The 20,691-nt window shown below is 40.8% G+C and overlaps 2 protein-coding genes across 2 annotated transcripts in view; both read left to right on the forward strand.

Moving 5' to 3' along the window:
• Window positions 1-20,691, forward strand: part of PDZK1 (PDZ domain containing 1) — a 206,388-nt gene that overhangs the window by 54,805 nt on the left and 130,892 nt on the right. The window contains exon 2 of the mRNA XM_075434214.1: window positions 6,371-6,486. Coding sequence (XP_075290329.1) covers window positions 6,408-6,486 — 79 coding nt within the window. The 5' untranslated portion in view covers window positions 6,371-6,407. The remainder of the gene's footprint in view (window positions 1-6,370; window positions 6,487-20,691) is intronic.
• HTR1F (5-hydroxytryptamine receptor 1F) overlaps window positions 6,398-20,691 on the forward strand; it is a 70,088-nt gene continuing 55,794 nt past the window's right edge. Inside the window, exon 1 of the mRNA XM_075434252.1 lies at window positions 6,398-6,486. The gene's annotated coding sequence lies outside the window, so the exon portion shown is untranslated. The remainder of the gene's footprint in view (window positions 6,487-20,691) is intronic.

The following is a 20,691-nucleotide window of genomic DNA, read 5'->3' on the forward strand; positions in this document are numbered from 1 at the left end:
TTGTTTAGAACTAAATAACTTCAGAAAAACAAGGCTTTCAGTTTATTGCTGTTCCTTTGTGGGACTGAGATCTTGTTTGAGGGTGGAATTTATGCCTGCAGAATTAATTTAATACTGAAGTAGTCATACTTGTGAGTAGATATTATCCTCTTTATATAATAAAAGAAATAATGATAATAATCAGATTTGTTTCTAGAATCGAACAGTAACTTTAAAATTGTCAACAAAAATTACTCACAAAGAAGACAGTCCTACATATTTACCCTTTGCTTACTGTTTATTTTCGTTTTTGTTGCCACCATCTTCACCATTAGATGACAAAGGTTTCTTTTAATTTCATGGCAACGAACATTCGAAAGGAATCATTTATTTATGCACAGATGATATTATGTAATGCTGCATCCTCAGTTCCAAGCTCAGAAATATTTATTGCACTCAGATAAATTACCTTTTTTATTATTATTATGCCTATACAAAGTAAACAAATTTTGAACATATTTCTTTTTCTTTCATTTGCAGCAGGAAGCTTTTGACATCTGAGCATAGGCTTTTCCTTCCTATTTTATGCATTTGCCCTCTGGTCATTGTCAACCCCTGCAGTCAGAATAACAAATTCCTCTTTATGGTACTGTCAGTGTGCTGCCACTATTGTGGACTTTTTCTTCTCCTGGAAGGCTGTTTCGTAAGTTATTTTTGAAAAGCTGTACTACATATGTGTTCAGGATTTATAGGACTGTACTGATCCATCATTTTCTGGCACATGCGATGCAGCCACTGTAAATTTAAAGAAAAACAGAATTCTTATCCAACTATGGACATCAAGCCATTCTGGAAAGTATTAACTTCGAACTCCTTGCCCCTTTTATATAGGAAACACAAATTCAGCTCAAGATCACAGATAGACTTCTGTTTGCCTTTGCAGTAAGCTGTCATTTTCTTTGTGCCACCTCCAGTTCCTGCTGGCTTTTGAGCAGGAATTTGTGTGTGATTCTGAACCTAGGTCTTCTGCATGATAGCAAATGATGCTGCCAGCTGAGCTTTTAAAACAGCTGTCAGATTCATGTAAAGCTGTTTCTTTCCCATAATTATCTTAGCACAAGATACCATTTAAAAAGTTTTATTTAGAATCCTCCACAGTAAGAAAGTCACTTTTAGTCTTGTCATGGAATTATTGCAGATGCTATTTTTAACCCCCCAAAAATCTTGCCTTCTTATTCCACACGTTTCACAAGACTTTTTCCGTTGCTTTTCACAAGACCAAAGCACTCATAATATCAATGTCTTTGCTAGGAAAGGAGGGCTGGAATTGATCGTTCTGCTTTTTGGTTACTGGCAGACTTCAACCTGACATAATAAATATTCAGATTTGAATCATAGAATCATAGAATCATAGAAAGTTTTGGGTCAGAAGGGACTCCTAGAGGTCATCTAGTCCAACCTCCCCGCAGCGAGCAGGGACACCGCTAACTAGATCAGGTTGCTCAGAGCCCTGTGCAACCTGGTCTTGAATGTTTCCAGGGATGGGGCCTCCACTACCTCTCTGGGCAACCCGTTCCAGTGTTTCACAACCCTCATTGTAAAGAATTTCTTCCTTATATCTAGCCTAAACCTACCCTGTTTTAGTTTAAAACCATTACCCCTTGTCCTGTCACTGTTGTCTCTGCTAAAAAGATTGTCCCCATTTTTCCTATAGGCTCCCTTTAAGTACTGAAAGGCTGCAATCAGGTCTCCCTGCAGCCTTCTCTTCTCCAGGCTGAACAAGCCCAACTCTCTCAGCCTGTCCTCATAGGAGAGGTGCTCCAGCCCTCGGATCATTTTTGTAGCCCTCCTTTGGACCCGCTCCAACAGTTCCATGTCCTTCTTGTGCTGAGGGCTCCAGAGCTGAACGCAGGACTCCAGGTGAGGTCTCACCAGAGCAGAGTAGAGGGGCAGAATCACCACTCTCGACCTGCTGGCCACGCTTCTCTTGATGCAGCCCAGGACACGGTTGGCCCTCTGGGCTGCCAGCGCACATTGCCGGCTCATGTTCAGCCTTTCATCTATGAGTACCCCGAAGTCCCTCTCAGCAGGGCTGCTCTTGATCCTTTCATCCTCCAGCCTGTATTGATACCGGGGATTACCCCGACCCAGGTGTAGGACCTTGCACTTGGCCTTGTTGAACCTCATGAGGTTCACACAGGCCCACCTCTCCAGCTTGTCCAGGTCCCTCTGGATGGCATCCCGTCCTTCTGGTGTCTCAACTTGGTGTCATCTGCAAACTTGCTGAGGGTACACTTGATGTCGCTGTCCACGTCATTGATACATATATTAAACAGCACTGGTCCCAGTACAGATCCCTGAGGGACTCCACTCGTCACTGGTCTCCATCCGGACATTGAGCCGTTGACCACTACCTTTTGGCTGTGACCATCCAACCAATTCCTTTTTCACCAAACGGTCCAGGTTCTCCTGAAGCAGGAGAACTCTGAGGCTTGAGAGGGATTTTGAGCACAAGTGAAATTATTTTATATTGGGTAAAAATAGGTTTGTCTATATTTAGAAATATTAAGTCCTCATATGTACAAGACAGCCCTGCTCATCTGTTAAAAGCTTGGCTTCTGGTCATTAAACAGAACGTTGAGTTCACAGGATTGGGGTAATTTCCTAATTTTTCCTTTTACCTGAGGATGTTCTGCCATAACAAAAATTACCCTGGTTGTAAATTACTTATCAATGGTTCCAAAAGTCCTTATTTCTGCAGTTCTGTAATGTCTTCCTCTCCGTTCTCAGTTTGTAGGAATCACTGTTCTAAAAACTGTCTCAGTTACTGGTCGAACATTAACTATTTTTTTTGGATGTTCTTAGAAAGCTAAAAGAAAGTGTAATTCCATATGAACTTTACCTGTTGGCTATGTAGGATTCTCCATGAAGATGTCTGTTCAGTTCCTGTGCTGAACCTCTATGTCCAGGCTACTTAGATTTTAACTAAGCTGAAAATGATGGGAGATAAAACAGCTATATCCATACTGCTATATCATCAACAAGGACTCCCACATCCATCCTGCCTTCCCATCCAGGCAAGGTCTTCACAAGAACTTGTAGGCAGCTTGCAGATCTGCCCGCACAGGAATGCCTGGCAGCACTCCAAGATAGAGAACAAGGTGCAAACAGTGATCTAAGCACCCAGATGGCCTCCAGATCCCCTTCAGAGGACACTCTCTCCCCATCCGGACAAGAGTGAGGTCATTGGATGGCGTGCCAACAGTGACATTCTTTACTACATAAGCACACACACTTCAGGAATATCCCTTTTTGCATTAGGGGACCAGGAGAGAAAAAGGGAGTGCAATCAGGAAGGGTGTGAGTGCAATGAGACAGGTGCTTGAAAACACAGTTGAGATGAGGATGAAAATGGGAAGATGCAGAAGCTGGAAGGAAAGGAGGATGAGAAAAGGATAGACTGTAGGGGAGAGGCATGTACAAAAAGGACCTCAAGTTTGTCAAGAAACAGAGCCTTCTTATCTGTCGAGAAAAGCCAAACAAAATCTCTGAGGTGTGTCAGTGCTACGCAGACATTCTGATACCTGTAATTTCTTACCTTGGAATGAAACATAGCATACAAGATCTCAAACAGGAACTAAAGCCAGCTTCCCCTCCCTCCACCCCTTAAGACAGAAATCCTTTTGAGTATTTTAAGATCACCCTAAAATCCCAGCTCTCATGCACTCTAGCATTCTCATACAGAACATAGTTTTGCCACACCCGATGGACTGTGTTGAGAGAAGAGGATGCAGACAACGGTTACACTAACAACTTCCAAGCAAAACCAGGCAAGAGGGCTACTCTGCCTCTGCCTTGATCAGTTGTTGCTGATCACCCACTGGATGCTTAACAAGACACAGCTAAGTACATCATTACTCATGTCCTGAGTGCTGCATATTCCCGTAGTAGGTCATGCTGGCCACTCTACCTTCTGTCCTTCCTGGCCTTGCCTAGAGAAAGAGAAATCTGCATTGCAAAGGAGAACAGGGAAAGAGAGAGCATGGGCACTCATTTTACTATTTAAAGTCTACTATTACTGCCAATAAGTTACATTTTGAAGGTTAATGCTCTGTACTGAGCAGGAGACTAATTTTTGAAAAATGTAAGTCTTACTTCTGCCAGTGGCATGGGTACAGAAGTACTAAGAGATTTTACTTTTCTATGTTTTTTCAACATGTACGGGATTGATGTTATAACTCATGATTTACTGGGTGCCTCCCTGGCAGGGAGGATATTGCCTTCCCTTTAGCAATAACAAAAGCTGGACTTCCCAAAGTTGCACTAACAACCTCAAGAAACCCCGTCACTGACTGTCCTGGCCTAGGGCATAGGTCATAATGTTGAGTAGACAAGTAGTATTTGTACAATAAATAGGTCTGTAACCATCCTCAAAACCTGCCCCAGAGTACTCTGAGATGTAAGAATGCATCTGGTACAAAGTCACAGTCAAACGTTAGTAGAATTCTATTCAGGATTAATTACAATGTTATTTGATAATGTGTGAAAAATTATTAGGTTTTATTCTTTTTTTCCAGGAAATCAATGATAGTTCCTTTTTTCTTTTGTCACTTTGTCTTCTTTTTGCTCATTTTTCTTACTGACTGCTCTTCTGCTTTGAAGCAAGAACTGCATCTGATATCTGATTTTCTACATTTTAAGCACATTAGCCATTTAAAGATTTTATATTTAAAATTAAATCAGCCTATTTTTGGTAGAATGCTATATTTCTGCTTCTCACAGTGCAGACTTTTCACAGTGCATACTCTTTTGCAGTATATTTTTTTTTTAGGCAGTTGCTTACTGTGAGACACTAGCGCTAAACGGGGGAAAAAAAACCCAATATTTTGATAACACAAGAAACGATGCATTGCAGTTCAAACCTCACATATTCTGGCATGTTTATGTCCTTAGCTTAATAACATGAGGCCTAATGCTGCAAAATGCCAGTTGCTCTTGGCTCCCACTGCAGTCAGTAGGAGCTGACTATTAGCACCTCACAGATGCACTCGGGTACCAGTAGCATGAAATACACCAAAACTATTGGCTTCGTTAAACAGCACAGGCTTCCTCCTCCTTCTCCTTTTACTGACCATTTACCTTCAGAAAAGTCCAGGTCAGGTTTTTTGATTTCTTGAGTTCCTCAAGTGGATCCAGTCCCTGGAGTGTCAAACCCTGCAAAGTTTTTGCTGGTCATTAGCCCACTGTAAAGAATTTCAGATGTTACCAGCTATGCTTTTATGTAAACTCCGTGGGGTTTTCCTGACACTGGCCTCTAAGCTTTTAAAGAATCATTCCCAGCTAGCTGAAGAGATCCTGCCAATTACAGTTTAGGCCTTCTGAAAAATTTCTTCCTTCCAAGGTAGAAGTGGAAGAAGACACACAGAAAGAAGACAATAGAGGAGAACAAGGAGGGACAGGAGGAGGAAGATGAGCAGGAGAAGGAGGACTCAGAGAAGGAATGAAAGTAAGAGAAGGAGTAAGAACAGGAGGAGAAAAAAGAGGAAGAGGAGGAACATGAGGACGAAGAACAGGAGGAGGAACAGGAGGAGAAAGAGAAAGGAGGAACAGGAGGACAAGAAGAACAGGAAGAGGGGGAGTCAGAGGAAAATGAGGAGGAGAAAGAAGAAGGGAAGCAGAAAGAAGAAGGGGAGCAGAAAGAAGAAGGAATCAGAAGAGGAATAGGAGGTGGAGAAGGAGGAAGAAAAAGACAAGAATGAAGTGGAGGAGGAGGAGGAACAGAAGAACAGGAGGAACAGTAGTTGGAGGGAAAGGAGGAGCAGGAAGAGAAAGAGGAGGAGAAAAAAAAAAGAGAAAGGAGAATGGAGACGAAAAAGAGGAGAAAGAAGAGAAAGAAAAAGAACTGGAGGAGGGAAAAAAACAGGAGTAGTAAAAAGGAGAACAGAAAGAACAAGAGGAGGGACAGGAAGAACAGGGCAACAAGTAATAACATGACAAAGAAAAGGAGGAAGGGGGCACAATGGGAAGAACAGGAGGAAGAGAAGGAAAAACAGGCAGAGGACAGGAAGGAAGAAGAGGAGGAAGATTAGGGGAGGAAAATCAAAAGGAGGAAGAATAGGAAGAACAGGATGAGGAGAGGAGTATCTAGCACGGAGAAAAGTAGGATGGGAAGGAGGAGGAGGGTCCCATCACTAGAAACATTCAAGGTCAGGCTGGATGAGGCTCTGAGCAACCTGATCTAGTTGAAGATGTTCCTGCTCACTGCAGAGGGGCTGGACTAGATGACCTTTAAAGGTCCCTTCCAACTCAAAGCATTCTAGGATTCTATGAAATAGAGGTCTTTCATTGTCACTTACAGAATCTATATTGATGATTTCTTGCTTTCTTGCAGGTTTTTGGCAGTATCCGGTGTTGCTAAGGTCGATTTAATGCCTGCTTCCAGTCCAATCTCCAGGCTTCCTGGCACAGAGGCAGCTTTTCCAAGGCTATTCCAAACACAGGAAGATGGTGAGTTGCTTTCTACTATCATACGTAGAGACTCTACACGTGCGTTTGTGAGGGATATACCTAATTTAAAGGTGATCAAATTAATTTCGTTGGGTCTTCCATACGGGTTCTGCAAAGCACATTGAACAGAGAGTTTTGCTAAGCTCTGCGAGATTGACCTTTCCCTAAAGTAGTGCGGGAGGAGAGAAAAGTCTGCCCTGTGGAAAGTCTAAAGTAAGAGAGCAGGCAAACGTAGCGGGGTGAGTTGACCTACAGGGCTATTGCAGGCTTAACCGGGCAACCTGAGTACACAACAGTGCAATGGAAAGCTGCAGACCAGCCAGGGAAAAGATGTCAAAGGGGGCAGTCAGTTTGAGAGAAGGAGGACAGTGGCCAATGGAGGGACAACTCAATAAATGAAGAATGTCCAGCACAGTCTGAGAAGTTCAGGCACTGCAGCAGAAGCTTAGTCTGCAGTCCTAGATCTGACTGACCTTCTCTGCAGCCTTGGACACTTAAACACTCAACATCCACTTCAACTGAGGGGAAAAAAACAATGGTGGCAATATAATGCTTCATTTCACAGATATATTTTAAGGACTTAACCTTTGTGAGACATTTTGAAGATGAAAAGCACAGCGGCACTCATTACTTTGCTTAACCAAATTTCTCGGTGCCAAGCTGAACCCAAAATCTTTTGATGTTAGCTCAGCACAATCTTTTGATGTTAGCTCATCACAAAGATATTTCTGAGAAGATTTTTCTCACTTTTGTGTTGGCCTGTGGCCATTTCATGCCACTGTGTTCTTGTTCTTGTTTCTGGTTTTGCCATGTGCAGTTTTGCAAAGAAGGGACTTTTCCCATAGCACATAATTGTAGATTTTTAGCAATAACAAAGATGAAATCCCCAAATCCTTGTTTTCCATAGTGATTCAAATACAACAGCTTAATGATAACATTTCATAAAGCACTTACAGCTGGTTTGAATATAAAAATATTTAAAAGCAGAAGGGTAAAACTTCCTGCAACAGTACCAGGAGACAAAATTGTCATTTAATATTGAGACATCTGGATAATAAAGTAACAAGAAACAAATTAAAATCTTCAGCAGTCAATTGCCTGAACAAATGCACATGAAGTATAATTGTCCATAAGTGGACCTGCAAATTGCAGATGCTGAGACAGAGTAGAGCAATGTGCCATCATTTGACATTCAAAGACATTCTTCCTGTGGTATTTAATCTCATTACTTTTTTGCTAAAGGAAGAAAGAGACCCTCAAGGCTTGATGTTTTCACATATTCAGCACTCCTTACTCTTGTCTATATCTACTCAAGTTCAGAGTCCTACTATCTCAGGATTGTGTCTTCAATCTGACTGTCTGAAAAATCTGGCAAGGTGGGCTTTAAAAGTCTTATTCACAGCCAGAGAGGCAAAGACAAGGTTGCTGTGCTTCTAATACCAGAACAATTAAAAAGTGTCGCTGGGTAACTGTAAAATTGACTGAAATAGTCATCTAATCGATTCATGGTAATCTTAATGAAACATACAGATTTACTGAAAAATAGGTCAGAATACAGGCTAGTTTCAGCCTTTACAAGCCTTTCCTGCTGCCATGAAGAATGCACACAGAAAGACAAAGTTCCCAAACTTGTACAACTTTATACTTCTAAGTTGGATTTTACCTTGGCCAGAAATTCCTCCAACTGCCAAATCAGAGGATGAATGAACGAGCTACTGGAGGTATATGCTGAATGTGGGCTTTTCTGATCTGTGACCTCACCCCATTGCTGCCTAATTTACCTTTAAAAAAGAGGACTAAAGAATGCACCGAAAATAGAAGAAATTTGTTGCACATCTGTAAGGAGACTCACTTAGCAAGGCAGAAGAAGTGTCAAGTCTTCAGGAAAACAGCAAGGTAGACAGATGCATTTTGACTCTAACAGAGACTTAGCCTGTAAGTTGTGTGCTAGACAGCATGAAATGCGTGCTCTGGTCTGTACCAGGTTCAGCTATGAAAGTCAGCAGCATCTGAACCAGCCACAGGTAAGGGGTTGGTGCCTCTCAGCACAGCTGTGCCCATAATACAGAAAAGGAGGAGTTTTATACTGTGTTTGGGAAGTTCAGCAGATTCAGGTGTGGGGAATGTTTGGTTTGAAAGCTTCCCTTTCTTTTTCTGTTGCCATTTTTAAAATCTACTTTCTTTCTTAGTATTTATTTTTGTGTATCTAGTACAAGAGAAATTTTGGTTGTTCATTAATTCTACTGTAATACCTGAGGTGGCATTATAAAGAGAAATTACCTGGTGGGAGAAAATGGAAGGGAAGTATAAACAGGGCTTATTTTCTTTTTTTGATGGAAATGGGTTTGCTGGCTGTATGCTAGTTTCCAAAAGACAATGACAGACTTGCAGCTGAAAGAAAACAGGTCTTGACAGCATACTTTAGTTCATCGAACGTTTTGTAACAGTTTGTGTCACATAAAGCACTTTCATACCTTCTGTGCTCCAGCAGCAAAAGGTTGCTCTGTCTCAGGCAGAACCTTTTGTCTTTGCATGGTCACAGGAGTCAATGGAGCTGGATATCAGACTCAGAAAACTTGTCTCTGGACGTAAGCAGAGTGTCAGCTTCTCCCGTAAACCCTCTCTGTATTCCTGTCAAGAGCAGCAGCACAGCTCAGCAGACATGCAGGGATGCAGACAAGTATCAGATGGGTACTACTGCTATGTTAGTGCCACTTTTTGTTTAATACTGCCTTGACTTGCTGAAGAAAAGAACCAACATAAGCAACGGAGGAAAAGGGAATGCAATTGAAAGGCAAGCATATGTCTCATTACCACTTGCTATGCGTGTTCCTTATATTCCGGGGAAGGCAAAAATATTTTAATGAAGAAAACAGCACCTTTTCAAATATTTCTTTCAAAAAAAGACTTTATACGGACAACTTCTTTCTGAGATAAATATAGGTAACACATACACTATCCGCAAATTAAATAGGGACCAGGAGGGAAATTAGAAAGCAGAGTATCTTGATTGCATTAAATTGCCTTCTTCAAGTGGAGGTGCTTGCCACTATTAAAGAACAGCATGTTACTTAGTATTGGAAGAAGGTAAATCATTAATACTAATACTTACATAAGAAAACTAAAGGATTATTCCTTATTGCATTATCAGTTTTCATGCCAGTAAAATCCTGTATGCATATGGCAATATAAAAGTAACTGAGTTGCCATAATTTTCTTTGATTTCTGAGAATTTAAAAAAAGCAGAAAGATCTCTGAAAAGAATTAAACAGCCCCTCCCATGCAATAAGCCCTAAATGCAGTCTCTGCTTTCAGTATTGTCAACTTTGAGGCTCAATACTTTTCTCATTAACATCAGTGTTTCATGGATTTTTCTTACTTTAACAAATTTCTGTGCTGAGGCACATATCTATGTCTTGGCTATCTTGCCTCATTATTCTAATGGAAGCAGTCTTTTAATTTAAAAGATTATTATTAAAAGTAATGCACGAAAGTCTTATCTTAAAGATATATTGTTTTGGCAATAGATGCAAATCAAAATGCAACTGTCTAAATACTCAATTATAAATTTTAATGGAAGACTTTGAGTAAAGCTTAGGCACGAAGGAGAACAGTACTTCTCAGCATTTATCATTTAAATTACCAGCATATTTATAGACTATTCATACATTTCTTATACCTCAATAAGGCTGAGACTGAAGCTAGTTCAATGGACAGCAGTTAGCTTGTGAAGTCTCTGTCCTTGGAATACATGGCCACAGCAATATTCCAAAAGGACAAGTTATTCTTGCATCTTTTCCCCAATATATTAAGCACTGCTGTCTTCCAACATCAGGTAGACCTATATTATGCCACGTCCTCTTTTGTAGTCCATGTAAATATTCACCATCTCTTTGTCTTTGAATGTACTCTGAACTTACTTTCTTTGTGATCGTATGGGGTACTCAATATTACTTGAGCTAAGGGTGGTCCATAAGAATGCAGGCTAAATAATGCCTTCACTGGGACACACATCAGACATTAAGCTGTCCAAATTATATTTGGTTTTACTTTTAGTTTTGGATCTTGCAGGGGTTTTTTTCCTCAGCTCAATACAACACAACTGACTGTAGTTTACTGAAAATCCTGAAGTTTATCGAATAGTGGTTAGAGTGTTCTGCAGGCTCATGCTGACCAACAAACTCACGTGATACAAGTTCATCTGTACCTCAGCTGAGGATATGCCATGGAGTATATCCCCTGCAGTGCTCCATGTAACTCAATCCTTAGCGCTTTCTTCAGAGCTGGTGTGTTCTTTACTGCTCAATCTCCTGTCAGCCATCTCAATCCAGAGACCTTTGCAATGCCGCAGAGGTTGCAGAGATCTCTGTAAGGCTGGGATTCAGGATAATGCATCCTGAATGCTTATGAAGTCAGAAAATCATTTGGGCTCACAGAATCTTCTGAAACATACGAGAAGACTCTCGATACCTTAGTCCTTCCCAAAGGGCAACAATGTAGATTTGAAGTGCCAGCCTATTAAGCTCACATGATGCTGCCCATGTAAAGAGAGCAAGCATGCTCTGAAACCTCAAGGTCATGAAGCACTTTGCCTCCCTGTACGAGCACCTCCAGCAAGACAGAGACATAAGCTTATCAACTCGCCATGCAACCAATTCATATTTAATATGTAGAGATTTTTTAACTGATTTTGTATTTGACCGCTGTTACTTAGCTGCTGGCCATCTTTTTGTTTTATAGCAGTCTGTCAGTTGAAAGCTAGCTACACAGATGTTCATACAAAAAGTCACCATATAAATATTAGCATTTCCCTATTTGTAGATACCTCAGCTAAAACAATTTCTGGAGTTTGTAGACAGCAACAATGCTGGTAGGTACATGTTTTTCCTTAGCACTGAACTCGAGTTCATTCCAACTTTTTAGGCATTTGGTTTCTTCTCTGATCTCTGCACCTGCACTCTTTTGACATACGTATGCACTGATCTAGTCTTTTGACAGCTTAACAAGGAGTCATCATGATAGACAAAATTCAGGATTTAGAAATGGAAAACTGAAATGCAGATAGGCCTTGCTTGCAGAAGGGTTTCATTTTGCCATAGTATTTACCCCCATTAATCTAAAATAATAGCATGAACAGGGCTTTTTGTCCAAATATTTAGGACTTTCCCTGACATTCAGTCAAATCTTAGCAGCCTTAGCTACATTCAGAAGGACTGATAATTTAAAAATTGTTTTACTTTCATAGAATACAGTTCATTCAAAGAGTTTTGTAAAAAATACTACCTGTTGAATTTGACTTTGGGGTTATTTTAATTATACTTCTAACTTGAAGATAAAGTCACTGAGATGCTACACTTCAGTTAGAAATTCCAGACAATTGGCACAGACACTGAGGCAGAAGAGGACCTATCAGAAGATTGTGCTTAATGACATTTCTACAAGACATCTGAAAAGCTGACCTTCGCCAAGTTCTTCTTTTATCATGTATTGCAAGAAATATGTTACCTCTTTAGGTTATAGCTGCAGTAGACTCTATCAGCTGAAATCATGCAAGTTGTAATTCTGTTGAGTCACTGTACTTTAGGGAGGACAGTTTTAGCTACAAACGAATAGGGTCATTTACATTCAGGCTAAGGGAAGGACAGTTACTGCTATTTCAGTAAAATACATACATTTATGATAATTGGGGCAAAAAGTGTTCAGATTTTTATAATATGTTTCTAAAAATGATGGTAACTACAATATGCTTGGTAAGTTTGTGTCCATCTTTGAACACGGTATTGTCATCACCTAAGCATATTTAACTGAATCAAACTAAGCTCTGTTATTGCAGATAGGGTTGGTACAGAAAAGGTCAGCAGATTCCCTTTTGAAAGGCTCAGCAGATAAACACTCAAATTTGGGATTTTATTTGGGACCTAAGATACAGTAGTACAGATCTATTCTGTTGCACTGGAATGTTGCAGAGAAAAGACATTTCTTTCCCTTAACAAAATGCCTCTAGTGTTGGATTCTTAGGATACTAAGCATCAGTATAATGTTGTATTAGAATCTATTCCTATTATGTCAATAACACTTACAAATTTCCCAGCAGAAAAAATTGCTATACATCCTTTATTGTTCTCAGTCAAAGCTTAAACATATAGTACCTGCAAATTTAGGGTGGATTCGTCTGACCAGAGACAGATATCTGTACTTGAACCAATCACCCCTGGCTTCCTTTTGCAGTAATGGAGAGGAACAGCCACTGGTAAAGTACGAATCATCTGGTCTAAACAGGCCAGCACAATCTCACCCCAGTATTTACTTCACTCCTTTGCCCACAAAGAGGGCCTAAGGTGCCAAAGGGTACCTGTCTAGCACAGATAAAAGCATCATGTTGCTTTTATCTTAAGTAGACACCTGAAGTGAGACGAATCTCACCAACAGTAGCTGGAAAATTTAGAAAGCTGGAGAGTTTCTTTTTCCTTTATATAAATCGGTCCACGAAACTTGCTCACTTAGTAGGAGTGGGTAACTCCAGGAAGAACGGCAGTTTACAAGAAACATAGTGAGGAAAAAGAAAAGAAAAAAAAACAGAAAAAAAGAAGTTTAAATTCATAGAGTAAATCAGCATAAGCAAACACCTTTTGCAATCTCCCCAGTGCAGGGGAACAGGTAGCGTGATCTGTTTAAGTAAAATTGGTAAACTTTACTTCGGTAAGTAGCAATTTCCACAGGTTCTTCCGGGTGATAGCTGCTGTGTGCTTTAGGAGTCCTTGCTGTAGAATTTTTTAAAAAGTCTCTGTTGTCATAAGCCCTGTCTTTCATGACAGCTAAGGACTATAACTCATAAAAATCAAAGCTTGTAAGTAAGTGTTGTCCTGAAAGAGTGTGTTGGTTTTTAATTGAATTTATCATTAGAAATTTTTCCCCCGGGATCTTTCAGGTCCTTGGAAAGAAAGATCGATGTCTCTATAGAGGAAAAACGCAAGGCAGCAGACTGAAAATATTAGTTATTCTAAATACAGGATTTCTTGATATGGCTGTAACCCTGAGCAGTTCGCAAAGATTAATCTGCTAACAAAGAGTCATTTGACAAAGCAGGATACGTCAGAGTCACACTGCTGACATGCTAGAGATGAGGGAGCACCTAAGAGACTGCTGATGGTCTGGAAATGGGATAAAAATACACTGCCTTGTATTTTTGCTATGAGTAAATAGGAACTCAGCACTGATATTCATTGCAGAATTTAGTTGTCAAAAATCTATGAAGTCTGTACTAAGCCTGTACACGTTGTGATTTTCTTTTCAGTAACTCAAATTTAATTGAGCTTTCACAAAGATGTCAGGGCCATGTGTTCACCAGCCAGGTTACCCCATGTCAAATGTCAATGTCATAAAAGTCTGCTAGAATTTCTCAGTCAAGAAAGATATTCACAGATGTTTTACGTTGGCGAAACAATTAATTTTTCCATGTCTGCCTCTGGAAAAATGGCTCCTGGAAAATTTTCTAACATAAATTTCCTGGAAATGTTTCTTCTTTCTTTTCCTACTCTTAAAAAAAAATAACCCAAGGCAGACTGAAAATGTCAAATAGCTGGTTAAGGTTAGCTTAGAGAGTAGAGAACAGTGGAGAAAACACCTCTGAAAACAGGACTTTGGAATGGAAATTTTCAGACAGTCTTAATCAGATCTCTGCCTACCCCTGCAACAAGCTAGAAATGTAGATTTAATTCTATGCTCGTTAAGATCACAAAGGGACTTGCTATTTACTTGACCAGGCAAACAGAAGTCATGAGTATAGTATTTCCTTCACTTTGGAACAGGATTTATTTTAAAATTACAAATATGTATACTGCTAAGCTGAACAAACACACAGATTATCCCTTTAACTGTATGTAAAACACTAACAGCAGGACAGAAAAAGAAAACAAAATCAGAAATTACTTGCTTAAAATATAATTAATAATAGGACAAATTGCATCATTAAGCAGTTTACATTTTGTTATTGTATCTTAAAAAAAGGTAACCCTTAAAATACAAAAATGCTACGTTTGACAAGGAGGAGACATTAAACCCGTATTTGAACTTCAAGTCATCCTGGTTATTGTCTCCATAATATGAATTCTAGAGTTTAGTAAGTAGCAGTTATTGCACTGATCCATTACATAAAATAAGGAAGCAGCTGAGAAACCTGGTGTAGATTCAGGCAGGTATTCAAAATAACAGAAACCAACTATTTGGCAACAATGCTGATGGCCAGATGCTGCGATGCTGCTCGGTAAAATGGATTTTGATGTGACCCACAGGAAGTAAGGGTAAGAACCGACAGTTTTGCTGCTGCTGGTCACAAGTGCAGAAATGTTGCTATTTCTGGACTTTTTTTCTTGTCTTTCTCCCTTGCTGCTTTCAAGACACACAAACATAGGCACCACCAACCTTCAACACTTGCAATTTATGTTTCAAAAGGATAAAACAGTTGCATGACATGGAGGCTACAGACATATGTTGTACATAGGATCAGACCCTTAGCATGCCCCTGTAATTCTGTGACTGTAACCAGTAGCTTAATTAATTACTGCACTGCATAAGCTGTGACTGTATCTGAGGTACGACAGCATGAATATGAAGGTCTATCCACTACATTGTATGGAATTATCCTGGAGTGGTTATTTGTTCATAGTCGTGTTATTGCAGTGGTGCCTAGAAAAACCATCTTGTACTGAACGAATACACAGTAAGTGGTCCTTTTGCTAAAGAGCTTTCAGTATAAGTAGGCAAAATGAAACCTTGGGAAAAAGTGGTTTTGAAAATAATTGTGGTTCCGCTTAGCCAGACAAATTGCAACAGTTTAACTAAAGTCCTTCAGAAAGTGAAGTTATGCCAGGCAACTGAAGTCCACGCATGCAGGGATTTAATAGTTTACGTCTGCCTTCCATCAAATGCACCTTCATGTGTAAACTTGCATCCCTAAAAATATTTCCACAAGCAACTGTTTTATCCTATACGTAACATACACATGTTCCTGCACCCAGTTGTCCTTGGGTAGTACATCATGACTTGAAGCTGGTTAAGTGCAGCTTCAAACCCTCTGAAAACCACGTGACTAAGAACAACCTCCTGTCAGTCTGAAAAGCAGACGGGCCAGCACAGTCCTCTTTGCTGACAGCAAGCTGTGGTTTCAGCCTGCATTTGCGTTAAACTGCAGCACCAGAAATCTTCAGCGATTGCAGGTATGATAAACATGATTAAAATTGCATATGCAAAGCCCCATCCCTGTTTGAGTGGTTTCTCTTTTTTGCCTCACTTCAGACCCCTGACTCCCAGAGTGGGACTTCTGTTCCCAGAGCGATACCCGGCTTTTGACCATCCCAGCTTTCCCCTGCCCTTCCACCCTCGTAGTTCCCAAGGACTTTTCCAATTGCAAAGACAGACTGACCAGAGACACAAGATACACAGGAAAGGTAACGTTCTTGTAAGTTGTCCCTGGAGAAAATCAAGCAGTCGTCCTTACCTATGATCTGTCCTGCCTAGATTTTGAAAGGCAATCACCAGGAGATATGAATAGCATTTTTTCCATCAAGAATGGCAGCTTTGTACCTTCATCAAGTTCTGTCACTATGAGAAAGCAGAGAGGGAGGAAAAAAAAAAGACACACAGAAAATTTTGCATGGATTTGAAGGAACCCTGTGCTCTCTACATTTTATTTGCAGCCTCCAGAAGAGGTGGCCAAGGCCAAAGGAGTTTGTGTTTGGGGTTTGGCACCTTGCTGCTGCTGTCGCCAGTTCTGGGTGGCTGGATTACAGATGCTTGTGTTGTAAAGACGACAGCCTAGCAGAAGCGCAGAGTATAACCATGCTTATTTCAAATAAATTAGCCTTCTGATCTGCAAAATATTGGAAAAACATTTCCTGGTATCTCAGATATTTCAGTGGTAGAAAGACCTAGTGGCAAAGTTTAGCAGTTAATCCTACAGAAGGGAAAGTCGTAATTTTGTGGAAAGCAGGGAAGTATCCATGTTCCTGAGCTTATCTTAGGATCTAACCATGAAAACCCAAGGCATATAGAAGAAAATCTAAGGAAATCTAGCTAACTAGAGGCTTTTTGTACTTTGAGGTGCTGGGCTAACTTGCTGACTCTGGTATCTCTCCTTCAGTTATGCACACACAAAATGACTCATGTTAAGTGAGTGGTATGAGCTCTGGTACAGCACAGCTCTCACTCTCAACTGAAGAAAGGCAAAGCTTAAAGCAGAAGCAAGTGAAACAAATGATGATGCCAATAGATGGAAATGACTGCAGCCTCCGGCTAACCACAGCACAGAAGCCACCACTAAATGGGAAGTTGCTGCTTTAGTCACAGATGTGTGATAACAACTTGCAGGTGATACTTTTGAGTTCTCAACTGCAGCTACACTTTTCATTTTCATAATTAAGACAATGCTGCTGGATTCAGTCTTTCACCATCCCAAGTTGCATCATTTGTTTGTTGCAGAACAAATCAATGAGAAAAAGAAAACTTTTCAGCCTGGTTCTCCAGGGCTAGAAGTATTCTTTCAGTCAATTAACCATCTGGCAAAAGCTTTCCATCTTGAATAGAAGAATCCCACAACAATAAACAGAACATTGTCCCTGTTAAGTCCTTTATATTTCACTACTATAAACCAACAGAAATAAGATCTTCCATGTCACTATGCTACATGTTTCTTTTAGTAAGGCGCAAAAAACGTGCTGGTACTGGGTCAGACCTTTGCAACAGACTCTAAACACGGTCACATCACGACAGTCCTACTCAAAATGGCTTAGAAGTTCCTGAGATGGAGGTTACATGTAAAGTCATCATGTTCAATAACAGTGTTGGATCTTTATCCATGCCTTTGCCACCATCCATTTTCAACCTGTTTTTATTGTTGACTGTTTCAGCATCCTGTGGCAATGAATGCTGCAGTTTCAATAACTCCATAGACAGTGTCTCATGAATTCCGTAATAGGACATGTCCTTTGTTATTAAAAATGTGCTTGCAGGTACTTCCACTGCTTCCAGAGGAATTACTCTGTAATTTATCTTGTGTAGCTAAAGGATAAATTTGTTACTTTGGGCCTCAGAAACTGAATATGTATTATATTGAATGCCAAAAATACAGGAAAGGATTTTGCTTGCACATCTCATCTCTAAACAGTTCTAAATTAAATTAGTTACCTTCAAATAATCACTTCAGTAATGAAAATTAAAATTCTCAAACTTCATCCAAGTGTAGGATTCTCCTCCCCTGTGATAAACATCTGGGACCAGCCAATATGGTTACAGCCCTGAAAATTATATATAAAATAAATATTTAAAATTTTAAACAAGTCTGTCACAATTATATCAATTTCACTTAACATAACTTGAATTTTGAAAACTCTTACTTGGACTACCTTCACACAGGCATTTTAATACTGAGAAAGAAAACCTCTATTTAGTTATACTTTAAAAATAACAATAAAGAGCTTTCTTAAAAAAGCTTTTAGAAATTTTAGGACCAGATCAAAAGACTGGCACTTACATGAATTAATTATTTGTTTCAAAACAGTTTATTCAGAAGTAATGGAACAGAAACAAATTAAAATGTCCCTTTAGACTTCTCTCAGGGAAGATATTCTTTTATAGGTCTTTGACTCCAGCCTTTCGAGAGCTAAAATTAGCTTTGCATTACTGAAACAGATAATGCACGATCCATACTGTATTCAGAGATAATAAAGTAAATACTGAACAGTTTTAACACGAGGTTTACAGCAGAAACATTTCTTAATTTATATTCGTTTATGTCCAAGAATGATGTCAAGCCATCCTTCAGGCTTCACTATATCCAAATTTTATTTAAAATTGACTTTTATGTCAGCTTTAGTAGATTTGGTTTTTTAAATCTATATTAATAATACTTACGTGCATATGCACATTTATACAAATATCACTTTAACTCACTACAATTTAAAAATAAAAATTCTCTTTATCTCCTGCTACCTGCCAGACAGTTTGCTTGTACAGGAAAAAAACAATCTCGTGTTAGATTAAACCTGTTATGTATTTTCAGGAAATGTAATAATTTTCATATAATAACAAAAAAGTGTACAGGAAAGTGATGATTTTCGTAGTGCCATAAAATATGTCCTTTTCCCAGGATTTTCAATACTGCAATATGCAGGTTGATATAATCATAGAATCATAGGTTAGAAAAGACCTCCAAGATCATCAAGTCCAACCATCCGCCCAACAACACCATGCCTACTAAAACCATGTACCGAAGTGCCACATCTACACGTTTTTTAAACACCTCCAGGGATGGGGACTCAACCACCTCCCCGTGCAGTCTGTTCCAATATCTCACCACTCTTTCAGTAAAGAAATTTTTCCTAATATCCAATCTAAACCTCCCCTGATGCAGCTTAAGCCCATTGCTTCTCATCCTATCTCTAGTTACTCAGGAGAAGAGACCAACACCTGCCTCACTACACCCTCCTTTCAGGTAGTTACAGAGAGCAAGAAGGTCCCCCCTAAGCCTCCTCTTCTCCAGACTAAACAGCCCCAGCTCCCTCAGCTGCTCCTCATAAGACTTGTTCTCTAGACACCTCACCAGCCTCATTGCCCTTCTCTGGACACACTCCAGCACCTCAATGTCCTTCTTGTAGTGAGGCGCCCAAAACTGAACACAGTACTCCAGGTGCGGCCTCACCAGTGCCGAGTACAGGGGCACAATCACCTCCTTGCTCCTGCTGGCCACACTATTCCTGATGCAAGCCAGGATGCCCTTGGCCTTCTTGGTCACCTGGGCACACTGCTGGCTCATGTTCAGCCGGCTGTCAACCACCACCCCAAGGTCCTTTTCTGCTGGGAAGCTTTCCAGCCACTCTTCCCCAAGCCTGTAGTGTTGCATGGGGTTGTGACCCAAGTGCAGGACCCGGCATTTGGCCTTGTTGAACCTCATACAGTTGGCCTCGGCCCATCGATCCAGTCTGTCCAGATCCCTCTGCAGAGCCTTCCTACCCTTGAGTAGATCGACACTCCCACATCTTGATAAAGATGTTAAACAAGACTGGACCCAAAACTGAGCCCTGGGGGACACCACTTGTGACCGGCCGCCAGCTGGATTTAACTCCATCCATCACCACTCTCTGGGCTCGGCCATTCAGCCACTTCTTTATCCAGTGAAGCGTACACCCATCCAAACCACGGGCAGCTAATTTCTCCAGAAGGACACTGTGGGAAGAGTGTTAAAGGCCTTACTAAATTCTAGGTAGACAACATCCACAGCCTTTCCCTCTTCCACTAGGTGGGTCACCTGGTCATAGCAGGAGATCAGGCTGGTCAAGCAGGGCCTGTCATTCATGAACCCATGCTGGCTGGGTCTGATCCCCTGGTTGCCCTTTTCATGCCCAGTGAGTGCACTCAGGATGAATCACTCCATAATCTTGCCCAGCACCGAGGTCAGGCTGACAGGCCTGTAGGTCCCAGGATCCTCCTTCCAGCCCTTCTTGTAGATGAGTGTTACACTGGCTATCCTCCAGTCATCTGGGACCTCCCCTGCTAGCCAGGGCTGCTGACAGATAATGGAGAGTGGCTTGGCCAGCTCCTCTGCCAGTTCCCTCAGCACTCTTGGGTGGATCCCATCCAGCCCCATAGACTTGTAAGTGTCCAGGTGGCATAGCAGGTCATTAACTGCTTTCTCCTTGATTATGGGAGATTTGTTCTGCTCTCCTTCCCTATCTTGCAGCACTGAGGGCTGACTGCCCTGGGAATAACCAGTCTGACTGTTAAATACTGAGGAAAAGAAGGCATGAAGTACCTCAGCCTTTTCCTCATCCTTGTTGGCAATATTCCCCCTCGCATCCAATAAGGGATGGACACTCTCCTTGGCCCTCTTTTTGTTGTTGATGTATTTGTAAAAACATTCTTTGTTGTCCCTTACAACAGTGTCTAGCCTGAGTTCTAGCTGGGCTTTTGCCTTTCTAATATCCTTTCTGCATGACCTAACGAGACCCCTGTACTCCTCTTGAGTCACCTGCCCCTTCTTCCATGGCAGACCTTCCTGTTTTTTCCTAAGTCCCAGCAAGAGCTCCGTGTTCAGCCGGGCCGGTTGTCTTCCCTGCCAGTTTGTCTTGCGGCACATGGGGACAGCCTGCTCCTGTGCCTTTAAGACTGGCTCCTTGAAGAATGTCCAGCCTGCCTGGACCCCTTTGCCCTTCA

This window comes from Opisthocomus hoazin, chromosome 1 (assembly GCF_030867145.1).
Source record: "Opisthocomus hoazin isolate bOpiHoa1 chromosome 1, bOpiHoa1.hap1, whole genome shotgun sequence".
Lineage (NCBI taxonomy): Eukaryota > Metazoa > Chordata > Aves > Opisthocomiformes > Opisthocomidae > Opisthocomus > Opisthocomus hoazin.